An 18,562-nucleotide genomic window follows, 5' to 3' on the forward strand; every position below is an offset into this window, starting at 1 on the left:
TCCATCTATCTATCCATCTATCCATCCATCTATATATATATCTATCCATCTATCTATCCATCCATCTATCCATCTATATATCTATCCATCCATCATCTATATATCTATCCATCTATCTATATATCTATCCATCTATCTATCCATCCATCTATATATCTATCCATCCATCCATCCATCCGTCCATCTATCCATATATCTATCATCTATCCATCTATATATCCATCCATCCATCCATCCGTCCATCTATCCATCTATCCGTCCATCTATCTATATATCCATCCATCCATCCATCCGTCCATCTATCCGTCCATCTATCCATCTATCCATCCATCTATATATTTATCCATCATCCATCCATCCATCTATATATATCCATCCATCCATCTATATATCTATCCATCCATCTATCTATCCATCTATATATCTATCCATCTATCTATATATCTATCCATCCATCTATATATCTATCCATCCATCCATCCATCTATCCATCTATATATCCATCCATCTATCCGTCCATCTATCCATCTATCTATATATCTATCCATCCATCCATCCATCCATCCATCTATATATCCATCCATCCATCTATATATATCCATCCATCCATCTATCTATCCGTCATCTGTCCATCTATCTATATATCTATCCATCCATCCATCTATATATATATCCATCTATATATCTATCCATCCATCTATCCATCTATATATCTATCCATCCATCTATCCATCTATATATCTATCCACCCATCTATCCATCTATATATCTATCCATCCATCTATCCATCTATATATCTATCCATCCATCTATCTATATATCTATCCATCCATCTATCTATATATCTATCCATCTATCTATCTATCTATCTATCCATCCATCTATATATCTATCTATCCATCCATCCATCTATATATCCATCCATCCATCCATCCATCCATCCATCCGTCATCTATCCATCTATCTATCATCTATCTATCTATCTATCTATCCATCCATCCATCTATATATCCATCCATCCATCCATCCGTCCATCTATCCATCTATCCGTCCATCTATCCATCTATCCGTCCATCTATCTATATATCCATCCATCCATCCGTCCATCTATCCATCTATCCGTCCATCCGTCCATCTATCCATCTATCCATCCATCTATATATCTATCCATCCATCCATCCATCCATCCATCGTCAGTTAAGACAGGAAGAAAAACATTTGACAGCTTTTGCCGTTCATCATAATGAATAATGGATTTGTAACTCAGCTCCTTACTTGGAGGCAATGGAAAAAAAGAGCCAAATTACCGTTGCTCATTAAGTACAGTTAGAGAAAAGTTGAAGTGTTTTTCTGTCGTTCTGCGTTTGATCTTGGCGAACGTACAAGGGGAGGGAATTAATTAACAACTCTCCATGGGAGGGATAGACAGGGATGTAGAATTGGCTCTGAGGGAGGGAGGGAAGTGTGTGTGTGTGTGTGCGTGTGTGTGTGTGTGTTGCAGTCTGTTTACAAGAGTGTTGGTTCACTTTTAGGTATCTTTGTTTATATCTTTGAGTCTTTGTGCTCGTGTGTGCATGAGTTTTTGTGGTGGTGTTTCTTCATGTGCCATCCTCACACTTGTACAATAGGCCTGTATGTGTGTGATTAGGTTTCATGTGACACAGACAGCTGATCAATATATTTCCCATCACATTTAAACATCAAGACAATTGGATGCAGCGCTATGAAGAGAACGAAAGCGAGACAGCGCTGTCAGTTATCTCTTTTTGTCTCCTTTCAGCTCTTCCTTATCAATAACTGTTCCATCTCCAACAACAATTCCTCTTTCGATGAAAATCTCCAGGGTGAAGAATTTCAGTCGTGTCATATCTGAGATCAAAAGAATAACTTATGAGCTCTGTTCTGGTTGGATTTTCCGCTCTTAAAAAAACCTAAAAGGGCTCTTAATGACAAAGGCTGGGGATTTGATTTGCATATCGAGACAGCTTCCAGACAGGGTGCCACGCTAATGTTGCTGTAGAACAAGACTTAATGTCATGTTGCTGTCAAACATGGAGACAGGGACGCTGCTAAGTCAATTACATACACTCACAGGCGCACACCCATAAGGCTGCATACATATACGTGCGCACATTCACGAGATCCTAGTGAGCTGTAGAGTTTTGCCTTATGTCACGGCCCTGTCTGTTTATAAAGCTGCTGCTCGTTCAACCATAAACTGGATGGTTTCAGCAGATACAAGAAAGCGTTGGTGGATGGCAAGGTCATATATATATGTGTGTGTGTATGTGTGTGTGTGTGTGTGTGTGTGTGGGGGGGGCTTATGCCTTGGGTGTTTAATATACAGACAGTTCCACCTTGAGTTGTGGGTGTAAGTGTGTGTGTGGAGCCCCAGGGAGAGCTGAAGAGCTAAGGCAGCACTTCTGTCAAAGCCATCATCTGACTTATCTGACCGCTCTGGGCCGTGTGTGTGCACCTTATGGGTGTGTAGGTACAGTAAGTGTGTGTGCGATTGATAAAACAGTCCTCCTGCTCTCTAGTTAAAAATGGATGGAAAATTGCAAGTACCACTGAGGGAAACGGAGGTGAAGCCAGCGAGAATATATGATATATCAGTATGAATCAACCTCAAAAGGAAATGAATGACTTTTAATAAAAGAATAATTCAGCTGTATGTTGAAGACGAAAACACGAGATAATAAGGATTGAGAACAAAAAGACATTTGTAAGGAAAGATTAAAGGAAAAGAAGTTGGAAAAAGAAGAAACACGAAGCCCGAAGTCAGATAATTACAGCATTCAAAGACGCTTCAAGCACAAAATAAAAAAGATAAGCGAAGAAGAACTGTCGTGGATTAGATCTGAAAACGAGAAAAAATAGAAAAGACCCGACAAACAGGAAGAGAAAGTATCAAACTAGGGTAAGGAAAGTGAAACTGTTAAACCTAATGTTTTTTTAAAAACTCCAATTAAGACGTCGTGCACACTTTTTACAGATAAGAGTGAAATCCTTGCATCATGGTTGCTGTCAGTGGTTCCTCCCAGCACTGGGATGCATCATATTCCACCACAGGACGACCGCTTTGCTCTTAATTAGCTCAAGAAGTCTTTGTGCTGAGGAAGGTCAGACATTTCAGCGTGACGATGCTTTCTTTTATGTCTTAAAAAAAACCAGAAATATTGTGAAATGAGAAATGCCCAGATAATAAGTAATGTTTTTCTGCTGGGCCCGTGGAGTTTTCAGAAAGTTTGAGTGTTTAATTAGAGGAGGAGGCCCACCCATAAATCCTTTTAATGGGTTCTAACCCTGTGGAGATTTCAGAAGATGGAAGGCCTGCTTGGTGAATTTCTACAGTGTGTGTTTGAGAAAGCCAGCAGAGCTGTAACTATTAATTATTATTCTCCACTTGTAAGCAGTTTTATTTTGAAAATCTTAAGATCAGATTTTTTCGCGTGAAGATTGTTAAGTGATTACAAATATATGACATTATTACAATAAGAGTAGAGAACACAGAAGGCATCAGTGACAACACACAAGTGGGTTGCAAAGTGGCTTGCAGAGGAGCATGTAGGCCTCAGTCACACAGGCCTGAACGTGTATTCCTCGATCGGTTGGTGAGTGGTTTCTGGGTGAAATTAGTCGTAAAGACGCGCTCCACCAAAAAACTGATTGCGATTTGTTTGGACTGCTATGGTTGCCTGTAGATTTCATGGAAGACGTGTAAGCTCCACGCTAACCTCGCATGTTTCTAAAGGGAAACATGCGAGGTTAACTGGCCTTCTCTCACTTCTGAGAGAAGGGCATGTGTGTAGATGGGGTATATCTTATTTTACTAGGTTTAAATTTGGATTTTGCTAGCGCCTAGCGAGTAGTTGGCGTCTCCTATGCAAACTATGATCGACCACGACAATCTCGTACCAACCAAAGCAACTTCCTGCCATCACTTTCCAACTGGATGAGGAATCTCGGTTTTTCCCTTATCAACTCCCGCCGGTCTCCACACCTGTGTGACTGGGGTTTAAAGCAGCTTACATAATGCTCAGGTTAACCTGACCAGATTCAAGATTTATTCAAAATTCTGTCTAAAAATGAGCATTTGTTCTGTGATTTAGACATTTGTGTGTCTGCAGAACCAAATGTCCTCTACAGATTGTGCCTCTTAGTTTAGAGGAAGGCATTATGGGTTGTTTGTAGCTAAATGGGCTAGCGAGGTTATTCTCACATGATGTGAAATTTGCTTTGTCTCACTGAGGAAATGTCAGAATTTTTTTTTTTTTGTGGCAAAAGACAAAATCTTTGTCAAGCAGCCAAGAAATAAAGTGGGAGGACATCGTGGTGAGAAACTTTAAGAGACGGGCTCATGTTAGAATTAAAGCAACACAGTTCATCAAATTGATTTGTTCCAAAAATCACACATTTTATCCCCTTCAGTCTCCAAAGTACGTGGGTACTCACTTTCTGATCCCAGTGCCAGGTCCTGCCTTGTTCCATGAGCGCCATGCACAGTGGAGCTGCTGCTGGCTGTGTGCAGGGTCCAGCTCACACCTGACTGGGGATCAGCCGACCACCCGCACAGGCTCTGCTCAAAGCCACACACGGCCGACAGGGGCGGAGTGGTGGCTGTGAATCGAGAAAGAAAAACAGATTACAAATAGCAAGCATGTCTTTTATCCTGTCTTCCTTCTCTCCCCCAACCAATCACAGCAGATGGCCCCGCCCCTCCCTGAGCCTGGTTCTGCCGGAGGTTTCTTCCTGTTAAAAGGGAGTTTTTCCTTCCCACTGTCGCCAAAGTGCTGCTCATAGGGGGTCATATGATTGTTGGGCTTTTCTCTGTATCTATGAAGCGCCTTGAGGCGACTTTTGTTGTGATTTGGCGCTATATAAATAAAATTGAATTGAATTGAATTGAAATAAAGGTTTTAAAAGTGTCTGTTTGGGCTAAAATACTACTGATTACCACCCGAGAGCTTCTTCTGAGTGCTTTTGGTATTATGTTGGATTTAAACAAATTCTTTTTTTCTCAGTTTTCTTTTGTGAGACTGTGTCCTGTAATGGCAGGGTCTTTATTTTAATAGTGCCGTGAGCGACATTCGCATTGTGTTGAGATGTTTTGCAATAGCGCTCGATACAATATGACATCTTGAAAATCATACTGAATACAAATATTAGAGTAAAGGAGAATAAAAGCCAGACTGAAAGAAAGAGTAAATGCAGCAGACTGCAGAAATAACAGAAAGCAAACACAGAAAATGGACAGAAAGAAAACAGCGGAGCAAAAGGTGAATGATACAAAACTCAAAGGGTGACATGAAAGTAATAAGATGAGCACAAATGAGAAGGAAAACGATGCTGTAATTAGACTGCAATAAGCTGCTACCTTCAGTTGTGCTGAAACAAAAAAGCAAAGGCACTTCCTTAAACTACATCATAATCCGCTCTGCATAAACTCCAGTGAGGCAGTCGGTGACCTATAGCTGTGAAATCATATTCCCAATATGTGAGCCTGTGTTTGTATGAAGATCCTCTGGCTGTGCGAGCTTATTTTCACTCAAACGGAGCTTCCTGTGGGACTATTGAATCTAACAGACTTCAAAGCCCAGAGGCCCCACGGTGCACACTGACATCATGAGTTTGACCTTAAGAGCTCGAGTGTGTGCACAAGTGTGTGTGTGTGCGGATGAGAGACGAGCAGAAATAAATGCATGCGTGCATGCAAGAAATCTGCATATGTGAGAGCGCAGATAGCATGCACTTGAATGAAGAAAGCTTGCGTGTGTGTGTGTGTTACAGCAAAATGTGAAATAGTCATGAAAAATAACTGGTTTGTTTGCATATGTTGACTTAAAACTTTTTTCCTGACAGTCAGCAGAACTTTGAAACTGACGTATTTCAGCAGGAACTTTAGTTAGCACGTGTGGCGCATTTTCTGTCCAAAGTGAGGACACTTCACCCCGGCAACCAAGAAAACAGAGCTGAAAAGAAGTGGCGACCGCTGCATTTTAAGTCACAGCATGGTCTTTTTATAAACCGAGCTGTTTTGTGTGGGCACATCTTCTTAATTTGCTTTTAATGATACATTATGAATGTCTTTTAAAATAGACCTTCTACATCTTGCCCTATGACAGCAGGGATAGACTCCACCCACCCTGCGACCCTGAACCTGTGCCGATATGATGTGAACTCGGTCACACCACCAATGCATCCAATGTGGATTTTGTTAGGATGCCAGGGTCGTTGAGTTTTGAGTTTATTATATTATTTATCATTTCTAGTCTTTGGTTTCTTGGTTAGAGTTCTGCCTTATGGTTTACGTCTTTGCTCCCTCTGTTGCAGTGCCTGCCTGTGAGTCTGTGTCTTTAAGTTCAGTCTGTTTTACTTTGAAGGTCCATGTCTTATGTTAATGTATCTGGTTTTGCTTCCCCTGTTTCTTTAGGCCTGATTTGCCCCAGCTGTGTTTCCCTCCTGTTACCATTCCCTGATTGCCCCCTCTATGTATTTAAGCCCTGTGTTTCTCTGTGTCTGTGTTGCGATCTACCCTCATCTTGCTGCGTGTTGTGGCTGTGTAAGCGTATTTTGTATTCTCAGTTTTGATACCCTTTTGAGTTCAGCATTAAAGCTGTTTAAGTTCACGTTTGTGTCCGGAGTCTGTGCTTTGGGTCCTTTTCCTGCCTGCACACAGCCGTTTCATAACAGATTTTTCATATGTCCACTCATTTGTGCCTGGCACAAATGAGTGGACGTGACACCGGACCAAGGTTATTATCGTTAACAAAAACTAACGAAATAACGAAAACTAGAGGTGAAAAAACATTTTCGTTAACGGAAATAAAAATAAAAACAAAAAAAGGAAAACTAACTAAAACTATAATGAGTGTTCACAAAACTAACTAAAACTATAATGACTCTTCACAAAACTAACTAAAATTAACTGAATTTATAGCAAAAATGTGTTTAGTTTTCATTGATGTGTGCGTGTCATACAAGAGTCAAGGGTGAAAATGAAGTTTAGTTTCCAGATTTTTTCTTGCTGTGTCTCATTATGCCAGCAGGTGGCAGCACGTTAGTCGAGTCGTCTGTGTTGCTGCTCCGTCCACGCGCAGAATCGTGTCAGGAAAAGTCGGGAGCCAGAGTCCAATTTGGGATTACTTTGAATATGACTGTGTTTTGGATAAAGCAAGTGTCTTGTAGTGGAAAGAGACAAATTATGAGGGACGTTTCTAAAGGGAAAAAAATCCCACAAACCTTAAAGTGCACTTGAAAAGCTCACACAAGAAGGCTAACCTAGCTTACCTTGAGAAGGTAAGGGAGCACACTCAACCCTCATCCCCAGAAAACAGAAGCTAACCCCAGGCAAGGCAGCGTGATGCATCCCGAGACAACAGGACGGGGATATCTACATAACTGTGTGAGTCAATTACCTTCAGAAAGTTTATCAATTCACTTGAACCAAAATTACGAACACCCGGTGCTGCGAGAGTTAATAGTCTCATTGGGGCCAAGATATACATTTTATAGTTGCCTGGTATCAATGGTTGTTCATCTGCCTTTATTTATTTATTTAAAGAACCCATAGGTGGGAATGTGAGTTGTCTGTCTCTGCATGTTAGCCCTGCGACAGACAGGCGACCTGTCCAGGGTGCAGTATGGTAGCTGGAATAGCAACATACCCAAGGATGAGCAGAATGACTGATATGATGAAACTGGGATTTTGTTACACTTAATTATTGCAAACACAACTAAAACTATAACTGAAACTAATCAAAACTAAACTGAAACTAAGGATTTTCAAAAAAATAAAAACTAAACTAAACTAGCAAACAATTGGTAAAAACGAATTAAAACTGATATAAAATTGAAAATCTGAAGTCAAAACTAAATAAATATAAAAACTAATGAAAATTGCAAAACTATTAAAACCCTGCACCGGACAGATGAAAACACGCTTTTAAGAAAATAAGAGGTGAGAAATTCACGTCGAGGAGGCGAAAAAGGTGAAAATTTGTGTCTAGAAACACAAACCAATAGATCAGGTTGTGTGTGTGTGTGTGTGTGTGTGTGTGTGTGTGTGTGTGTGTGTGTGTGTGTGTGTGTGTTTACCAGATCTCATCACAGAGGTTGTCTGTTCCACTCTAGGTGTGGTGGGGGTCACAGTGTCAGGTACAGTGGTGGTTTCTATCAACACAAAAAATAAACACAAAGGGTTAGCATAGAATAGAATAGAATAGAATAGGCAATAGATAATTTGTTTTATTGTTTTCTCTCCAAGACAGTCAAACGCTTTGGGGTCCTTAGGGACTAGTAAAGCGCTATACAAATACAGGCCATAATAAGCAGAGACGACGCTGGGCTTGGAATAACTCAATCTGAGCTCGTCTTGTTAAATATTCACAGTTTGTTCTGCGACTGCTTCGCTGCACAGTGGAAAAGAGTAATATTTTAACAGTGCAGCTGTGATGTTTGAGCAAAGCCAGGCTTTAGACACAGTGCTAACTGACGATGCTTTTGTGCTCTTCGCCGTTTTCGGGGGCTGACGTTTGTCGGGATCCAGGCAGGGACAGAGCGAGCTGATGTAGTGAGCTGGCACTCGGCTCAGGACTGTGCCACACCGCTCTGTTTATCCACTGCAAGCTGGCATGCACGCTCACACAATGCTATGATGATAGATGCTGCACTCACACTGACCTTGGAGCACAGCAGCATGCATCGAGTGTATGATAGATCAAACACACAAACACACACACACTCACAGACCTGCAGAGCAAAGACGTCAGCATTCGGGTATGACAGTGTAACCCCGAAACCTTCTGGTCTTAATAAGCAGTTTTTCTACTGCTGGTTAAGATTCCTTAAATGGCAATGAATGCCTTCCCATCTCTCTCCCTCACACACACACACACACAAACACACACACTGGTGAAAGTAAGTGTGTGTCTGCGTGTTGACGTAAGGGAACAGAAGATTGGCTTGCGTGGCACAAGCCAGACACCACAAACCTCTCACCAAATTATTCTCAGAAGCTACTTTTTTCTCCGTCTTCTGTCTTTTCTTTCCTCCCTTCATATTTCTTTCCTTCTTTCCATCTTCTGTCTCTCGTTTGTCACAATAAATCGGACCAGAATCGCCTCTGCTTTGCAAAACCACTATTGCCACCACAAAAAGCTCTAAACGCACACACACATAAACACACATGCTCCCTCTCTCTCTCGACTCTCCTGCATAGAAGTGAAATCGTACCCAGTCTTGTTTCTGTTTTACCACAACCGCAGTTTTCGTCTCCATAACTCTCTCCCTCGCTCTCTCTTTCTGTCGTCTCTCCCTGAGGTATATTTCGATTTCTCCTCGCCCCTTTGCAGCTCTTTCTTCGTCTCTTTGTTGAGATTGGGTCTCTTCCTGTTGCTCTTTCTCACTCTCCTCCACCTTTCAGCACTTTTCTCTGCGCTGTAACTCTGTCCACTGTTATTTGATGTAGATTCTAATCACCAGTTGAATCTCAGACTGCTGCAGATTTGCTTCAAGTGTAATTGTTGTAGATATTTGATATTTCCATGACTCACGCGGTGATCTTTCTCTGTGTGTGTGTCTTGTTTAGTGTTAACTGGTAACCTTTGCAAGCCTCTGCTAATAGCTTTGAGTGCACTGCAGTGTTGGGGTTCATCCACACTAATGTGTGTGTGTGCGTAACTTTGAGTTGTTTACACAGTCCGCTCACAGTCAAAGTATGCACGATTATTATGTAAGCCCAAACACTCATATTGCTCTTTCAGCACAGACACACACGCACGCTCAAAATTAGATATTAACATTTAATAAGCAGCTCCCAGCTGCTGACATTAAGCTGTTTTAATTTGGTGCCCTTTACCACTGTAATTAGCCCCCCATGTTGAGAGGAGAGAGGGAGGAATAGGAGACGAGAGGGAGACACAGAAAAGGAAACATAACCCTTTCCACCTCGCACCTCCAATTTCCTAATTAGTGACCACACACAGCTCCAGTCAGCCTCCTATTTCGATCTCCATCTCCTCTCCACCTGCCTAACTCAATTTGGCCTCATCTTAACTCCTCCTCATCCTCTTCTTCAATCCATCAGGTTCCTCTCTAGATCAACTGTAAAGATCAGAAATAATTGAAACAACTTAATTTAATAATGTTTTTAAAAATGTTGTTGCAGGAACTTGAACTCTTACTTGCTGAATGGAAATAAATGACAGGACAAATACAAGGTGGCAGAGTTCAGTCACTCGTGGGAAGATTGAAACAGACGTGCATGAGAAAAACCAACCCTGATGTACATATTCTGCAGATGGGTCCACCAGAGCTGACTTACAGAGACCTGCAGAGACCCTCCGACTCGATCTTTTCCACACACAGATGCACACTTTCTAAACTGAAGAACAGAAGGTGTCACAGGCCCAAGGGCTCATTGTGAAGCTGCTGACTGAGCAAGGCAAAGCGGAAACACAGAGACGAAAACTGTTCAATTATGGAAAGAGCTCTGGGTATAAATCTACCTCTGTCAGCCTAAATAATGACTACTGACACTGTGTGTGTGTGTGTGTGTGTGTGTGTGTGTCTAAGAGACAGAAAGCTGTTGCTACTCAATTATTGGTGACATGGTGCATGTGTGTAAGTATGGAGGGGATTTCCTCCACTTAATGACTGAAAGGCTTCCTTACAGACGAAACTTGCTAACCTGTGTGTGTGTGTGTGTGTGTACATGTTTGTGAGGACAGGAAATTGGCGTGCTACTATACTTGTGGGGCCCATCAGCCACTTATGAGTATGGTGATCGCTTTGGGGAAGAAGCTGTGTGGAGAGCAATGGCGTCTTCGGTGGATCTGTTAATAATAATGGATTTCATTTATATGGCGCTTTTCGGGGCCCTCAAAGCGCTTTACAATTCCACTATTCATTCACTCTCACATTCACACACTGGTGGAGGCAGCTACAGTTGTAGCCACAGCTGCCCTGGGACAGACTGACAGAAGCGAGGCTGCCATATCGCACCATCGGCCCCTCTGACCATCACCAGTAGGCGGCAGGTGAAGTGTCTCGTCAAAGGACACAACGACCGAGACTGTCCGAGCCGGGGCTCGAACCGGCAACCTTCCGGTTACGCGACAAACTGCCAACTCTTTGAGCCACGACCGCCCTATGCTGTTAGTCCGATATGCAAATTGGTGTGGGTCCAGAGCCGGGGGGGGGGGGGGGACAGGTTCTGATGCGCTCCAGAACCAGTTTCTCAAAGTACTTGGTGATGACCAGTGTTGGTCAAGTTACTTGAAAAAAGTAATCAGTAACTAATTACCGATTACTTCCCCCAAAAAGTAATCCTGTTACTTTACTGATTACTTATTTTCAAAAGTAATTAATTACTTAGTTACTTAGTTACTTTTTAAAAACAGGATTTACAACCTGAATAGGTGATAAAGCGATAGATCTTTCAGCCCAATTCTACTTTTTCTGCATAATCATCATACAAAATGTAATCAAATGGAAAAGTCTCTTTTTAAAACTTGTTTTATTAGTTTTAATCTTTTAACTTTATGCATCAAGTAAAAATTAAATTATTGCAACATTCTCTGACTGGAAGAAATTAGTTTAACATTTAAACCTATTTTCTGCACATTCCAGCACATAAAATAAAATATTTTTTGTGTTTACACTCAGTCTTTCAAATAGATGCAAGTAAAACACAGCAGAAAATAAATAAAGTCAAAGACTAGCGGTCCTGTTGCTCTATTTTCACCTGTAAAGCAGGAGTGGGGTAGGCGGAGGGTTACCCTGGTGCAGGTGTTTAGCGGTCAGTGGAAGAATCCGCGAGTTTCTCTGTGAGTTTCCCATTACGTCGTAGCTACTCGGTGCTTGTTTGGAAGTTTAGGGGGTTTTTTCGCTGTAAAAAGAAGTTTTCTTCCCACGCACAACGGACACTAATGTTTTTGTCACTTTTTATGGAATCAAACTCAAAGTAAGGTCAGTACTTCCACGCTTTAAACGCTGCACGCTCATACTCTCTCCGCACTCGATATATGATCCATTGTTGATTTGCACACAGCTGTTGTCACGAACGTCGCACTCGCTTACGTCACTGTCATGAGACATTCTCGCAAAAAAATCAGTTTTAGTAACGCAGTAACGCAGCGTTCCTACGGGAAAGTAACGGTAATCTAATTACCGTTTTTGCAATAGTAATCCCTTACTTTACTCGTTACCTGGAAAAAGTAATCAGATTACAGTAACGCGTTACAAGTAATGCGTTACTGCCCATCTCTGGTGATGACAGCATTATACTTGGAAGCAGATAAAAGTAGAAAACTGATCCTAGTGCTGTGCAATGAGTCTAAAGGAGGGGGCTGTTAAATGCTAAAATATGACATCACATCACAGGTGATGTTGGAAAACATCTGAAGGTCAAATCAGACAACTGTTCTTAACCCAGAGCAGTTGTCTGTGGCTTGTTTTTACCGTATGTGACTTAAGCTCATTATGACTCCATCTGTAAATGAGTGGTTTGGAAAATGGGGTCTTTACAGCAGCGTATTATTTCCAGACTAAATTGTAGAGAAAGCTACCAATTATATAATTTTTTAAATTATTTTTTAATGATAAGTGCCACAGTGGACCACAAGGTTTCACATTAGTAGACGGGGAAGGGGAGTCTCTTCAAAAACTGAGCACATGACTGTGGTTAAAGAGCTGCCAACAATCAAACTTCTGGTTAAAAGGCAGAGCCATGAGCTGTGCAGCTGAGAAGCAAAAGCATTCTTCATGTCAGGAAACTACAGACAGTAAATTGCTCATTAGCCCATTGTGCAACAAAGCACCACAAGGTATACGACTGTAATTGTTGCCTTGAGTGTCAAGACAAGTACGACAACAACTGAGATGATAAAAAGAAGCTGCTGGCAGTGAATGTGTAACTACATCAGTGAAACATGGTGAGCTACAGAGAAAATGAATTTAAACATTAAGAAACATTAAGCTAAGTAGGCCATTAGGATCTATGGAGAAGAGAAGGACAGCTTGCTCACCAAGCATTAATGAGCTGTTGTCTCCTTCCAAGACTCAAGCGTGGTCAGATTAAACGTCAGGTGCAGCACATGACAGGCTGGACGTACGGTTTGGGACGAGGGAAACATGTTGTCTTACGTGAGCACAGAGGTATTTGGCTAAAAAGAAATCATTTTTAAACATAGCGAATGAGAGCGAGGGCAGTATTCGTGTAGCCCTCCAGTTGGGCTTTTGCACAGTTTGATGGATGGAAGGATGAGGAAACAGAGGGGGAAAAGAGAATATTTGAGAAACACTGAAAGGCATGCTGAGCCAAACTTAAATATTTATATTGGAAAAACATGAGCTTTCATTGCACACTGAGCCCTACCTGCATATACACACAGGCATCCGCAACCAACCTGGACCGCATCCTAAGTGTTTCCATGTGTGATATCTCAGAGAGAAGGGAAGGAACAGATAAACTGAGCTTTCCTGAAGTAAACAAATCCCTGTTGTGTGGTTAAAATAGTTTAGATTGCTCAACACTTAACAGTAGAACATCACTGTGAGCTGCAAACTTGGCCTTTTGTCTCTGCTAAAGCATAACCCCCGAACCGAGAGCACAGCTGCAGGGCATTCGGCTGCTCCGCCGTGGTGGACAATTGATTTTTTGTCGCTCAGCCTGGTGCATTGTGTTATCAGACACTCTGGAACATGTTGTGGTGCAAACATTTAGAACAGCTATCCCTTCAGGATCTTAAAACTGATTGCTGTTTATTTTTACATCACGGTTCTTCTGTAGAAGTTGTGCACTACCTGAGTCTGTTGTGCACTGATTACATGGACACAAGTTTGAGTTTTTAAAGATGAGAGAGGAAAGAAATCACTAGTATAAAAACAGAGAAGAGAAGGTGGGGACTCTGGAGAGATGGAGTGTGTCTGTGTGGGTGTGGTGAGGGGCTTGTTGCAGGACACAGTGAAACCTGCAGAAGCCACAAACATGAACAAAACCTCTCGCAAACCTTTTTTCCATTTCTGCTTTTCTATTTAAAAAACAGACTCTGCACAACCCAGTTAGAAAAACAAAAATCCCAGTGACGTGTGCAGCTCTTTCCCAGTATCTGAATACTATTAAAACATAAAATTACCCAATCTGCATACTAGTTATTGTTACTGGAAGCGGCATTGCATTCATAACCACTTTCCTTTCTTCAGTGAAATGAGAAAAGGAAGGAGGAGCAGGGAGAGAGAACAGTGGGTGTAACTGAGGACACATCCTGCAGATCACATGAAAGTGTCTGGACTCGGGCCATGGCCCACATGTGAATGCGATCAGCAAAGCTGGACTTAGCACACACACACACACACACACACACAGACTTGGCTAAATCTGTATGACTTGCTGGAAAACACCTCCAGGATCAGCAGCGTTCCCTTCCAGGGTGCCACTGTAACGACTGACGTGTGTTTTCCTGCTCCAACTTCATCCGCGTGTCAGTGACTGACAAAAGAAAAGTTCTTGGCCATTAGCCGCCTGTGCATATTGCAACACTCGTCATAAAGTCACAGCCACAGTTAAAGCTTCCTACATGGAAATTTAATGCCGTACGCTTTGCCAACAATATTCTGAATCACATTCAATCCACATTTGCACCGGGATTTCTCACTCAGGACGACGTCCTCTGTTTTTTTGGACGGTCTGTCAAACCCTCCCTGCTCGATGTACTTCCCTACATCCTGCAGAATTTCACACAGCACTCTTTTAGAGTCCATATTTTTAATAAAAAGACATAAACCGTACATAAAAGATACATGAGGCCAATATAACATTGTTCTGTGAAGCCGCGAGCAGAGCAATTTATGCCGTCGTCGTCTTGGTGACACGATAGGCGCGCAGATAGAAACTGCAGGAGAAGTTCATGGTCATACGCTGCTCTTTCATCCTTTTTTAATCGAATGGGGATCATAATTTGCAAAATGAACACTGTGCAGACACTCATCAAGATCTGAGCCCATTGACTTCTGATGAGTCGCCCCCTGCTGACCGTGAGAAAGAGTGCATGTTTGTGGCTCTTCCTGCAGAGCTGCAAGCCATGCTTATCCTTCATTTACAGTCTGCGGTGAAAAGCAGCATTCATCAGCCACGAGTGAGGCTCCTATCGTGCTAATCATTGCCGTTTTGTTGGAACATAATAATAAGGAAGCATAATTTGTGTCACAATCTGGTTGGCGGTATTTTAAGACTTCCGTGATCCCGAGAGCAGCAGCAGCAGCAGCTGAATAAAAATAACGGTGTTATTAAGCACTCGGAGGCGCCGGACAAAAGCCGCTTTCACTCTGTGTCTGTGTTTGTCATTGTCTCCATTATTTTCCTCAAGCACCCCGCCCATAACAATGTAGTTATCAAATGTGATGAGAAACTAAGCATTTATTTACACAACTAAAACCAAACGCACATCTTTGTGCCAAACAGGTGGTGTGTGTGTGTGTGTGTACATACGTGCCTGCCAACAGCTAGGTGTGTAGTGAAAGAGATGAGAGTGTAGCAGATGTTCTGATAGCTCACTCGTTTAAAACATGAACAGAACTGGCAGCGTGCGAGCTCAGAGTTCAGATCCAACAGTCGGGGTTACGAGACCTAAATTACACGTTGCCTCCGTAGCTAGCGTGAATGATTAGAACGAGTCCCGCAATAATACTCTGCCTTTTGTCTCTGTTTTTGCACCGAAGGTTTGGCACAATAATGAGATGGTAAACGACATGATTGCGTTCCCCCTAAGAGCCTCGGATCTGTAATTTTGGATTTCTTCATTGCAATTGTGCGCTGAGATTGTCTCTCTCACGTGAGGAAATTGTTTTACAGCCCCGTGGCCAGGTCAGCGTGCTTCACTGTAAAATGAAAACAACGCAGGGGCAGTAATGGAAAAGCAGTTTCCTTTTAAATTCGTTAAAGCTGCTGCTGTGACTGACAGTGTGTTACACTGTCTTTGTCTTATAGTAATTGTGAGTACACTGTATGCACTGTTGTGAAGCATCTCAGTGAAAGTTTCTATTTATATCAAAAACTACCAGGAAGCAAACTTGATTCACTCAATAAAAAACTGTGAGCTGAGCTTGAACAGGCTCAGTATAGACGAAGTTCAGTCCCCAGAAAAAGAGAATAGTGTTAGCTGCATGTTAAACTGGCTGCTTGCATCGATGCGTTCCCCGGAATAAGTGTGAATGTTTGCGACTGTGTTGGAGAGCGTATGATGGCGATACGCTGCTTATTTATTAATGAATTCATTAACCCTTTAAGACCTACCATAGAACCAAGTCCACTAGAGCTTATATTATATTTTTACATGCTGTGGAGCCATTTTTGGGAGCATTTCAAGTTGCTATACATCAATACAACCATTATAGCCTAAATTTTAATAATATGTCTGCATTAAGTGCATAGTAATTATATAAATTGCAAAAAAGTGCAATAAACTACAAAAAAATTGAAAATCGTTTTTGTTTTTTTAACATATATTTCTAGTTAGAGAAATTTAAGAGGCTTATCCCTCAAAACTGTAAATACAAAAAAGTTGCACAAAATAGTTTCCCACCACAGGAAATTTATTTTGAGTGTCTTCATAGTTTTATTTTTGAAATACACCAATTTTTATACACTGCAGGAAAAACAAAAATAAATATTATAATGCAAATTTGCAAAAAAGCAGCATATGCATCAAAATAAACTATTTCCAGCAGTGCAATATGAGTCCTAAGCATCCCAGAAACCACACAGAAAGTCATAAAGTCAAAGATAACTTTTAAAAACACCAGTATAGGCTCATGAGGCTATATGGTAAAAAACTACATTTCAGCGAAAATGACATCACTTTCGGTTTCAGGCAGGTCATGGCGGACATGCGATAGTTCATGCTGATGGACGTAGGAAGGGTTATGAACAGCTGATCGGATCGGCAAAGTGTGTTTCTGGAATATTATGTTTTTGTTGCTGCAAGTGCTTTTTATGCAGTTTTTGCAAAACTATATGTGGAAGGAAACTGTGACCGAGGACAAGCTGATGGCATAAGATGTAAGTACAACTCCTCCGGTTTCATATGCAAAAAAAATTATTGCACTAGCTCACGTGGTTGCAGAGCTACAGGGATTTAAAAATAGTTATGCAAAACAGAGCGTGCCTGCTAAGACCGGTTTTAAAGGGTTAATGCAAGCCCACTATTTCCTGAGCGGTGAGACAGGCGGGATGCGATTCGACTATTTGTGCTAAAGTGTGAGGAAAAAAGGGGGAATCCTAATTATAGGCGGAGCTGTCTCTGTTTATATTTGCTGCATCTTGAGTGTTGCTGATGTGGAAATGTTCCTGAAAAGGTCACAACAATGCAAAGCTTGGGAGTGTGAGGATGTCAGTGTGCGTCTCCTCGTTTCGCTAAACAAAAGAAGATTAAGGATCCTTTTTTTAAAACGTGTAACTGTGTGCACGTCAGCTCGGCGAGAAGGACAAACGCGAATGTCTGCGAGTCTCTCACTTACGTGTCAACAGCTGTGTTCACTGGACTGAAACTGATGCACCGTTGAATATTTAATATTTAATCTTCTTTTACAACAACCGGTAGAACAAAAACACACAGGAGCAAGGAGGAAACAGGTCGGATCCTCACATCAGTTAGGATGGAGGCCGTTTAAGACGCGGACAAAGTGAAATTTAATAATGCTCACTTTCTCTAAGCCACTAAAGACGTACAATTATCTTAGTGTGTGGTTGTGTGTTGTAGTTTGGATGGTGACTGTGCTGTAGACGTGAAGTGGAAGTGAACTGTTATCGTGTGTAATGCACGGATTACAACCAGAAGGCAAACATCTGGCGCGCACACATCGAAAGCCAGACCAGCAGACAACCAGGGCGAGCGCAACCGCAGTGATGTGCATCTGCACTACAGTCATGGCGGTGCAGATATGGAGTGCACGATTATCACACACGTAGTTTATGAACAGGATAATCAACGCGCTCGTGTCAGACGTTACTTCTGTTTATGCATATTTTACTTTTTCTTATGGGCAAAAAAAGCAGCTCTCCCCGGATCCTCGTTGTTAGATTTGTGTTACGCTTGAACCAAAAGGTTTAACTGGAAAAACTGTTAAATATAAGCAGATGGAGTTTATTGGCTTTGACTGCATATTTAATGTAGTATAGGTGTGTCAAACATAAGGCCCGGGAGCCAGAATCGGCCCACCAAGGCCATAAATTTTAGACTTTTAATTGTATTGTCACAGCTTTCCCTGCTGATAAAGAGTCAGTAAAGTCCCCCATGGCCTTTCATACTACACAAAGGTAATTAACTAACAGATAACCAATAAACGCCAGAAAAAATCCTAGTTTTCACCATCTACTATAGAAATGCACTTGTTTTTGTTGTTTTTTACACAGAGAAAAAAAACATTTTCTGTGCATTTGAAAAACTGTCTGGGTAAACGAGCTCCCAGAACTTTTTCTGTAGTTTCACACTTTAGCTGAAACAGTCGTGCTGACTGGTTTCTTTCATTTCCTACAGCAGCGTTTCTTTATCATGTAGAATAA

General features: G+C 41.7%; 1 protein-coding gene across 3 annotated transcripts in view; it reads right to left on the minus strand.

The window, feature by feature from the left end:
* The window catches only part of nrp2b (neuropilin 2b), a 106,692-nt gene that overhangs the window by 20,291 nt on the left and 67,839 nt on the right, over window positions 1–18,562 (minus strand). For all 3 annotated transcript variants that reach the window (XM_085135317.1, XM_085135315.1, XM_085135316.1), the window contains exons 12-13: window positions 8,098–8,172; window positions 4,456–4,620 (exon numbers count right to left, since the gene is read on the minus strand). In XM_085135317.1, coding sequence (XP_084991443.1) covers window positions 4,456–4,620; window positions 8,098–8,172 — 240 coding nt within the window. The remainder of the gene's footprint in view (window positions 1–4,455; window positions 4,621–8,097; window positions 8,173–18,562) is intronic.

The sequence above is a fragment of the Neolamprologus multifasciatus genome, chromosome 16 (genome assembly GCF_963576455.1).
Source record: "Neolamprologus multifasciatus chromosome 16, fNeoMul1.2, whole genome shotgun sequence".
Lineage (NCBI taxonomy): Eukaryota > Metazoa > Chordata > Actinopteri > Cichliformes > Cichlidae > Neolamprologus > Neolamprologus multifasciatus.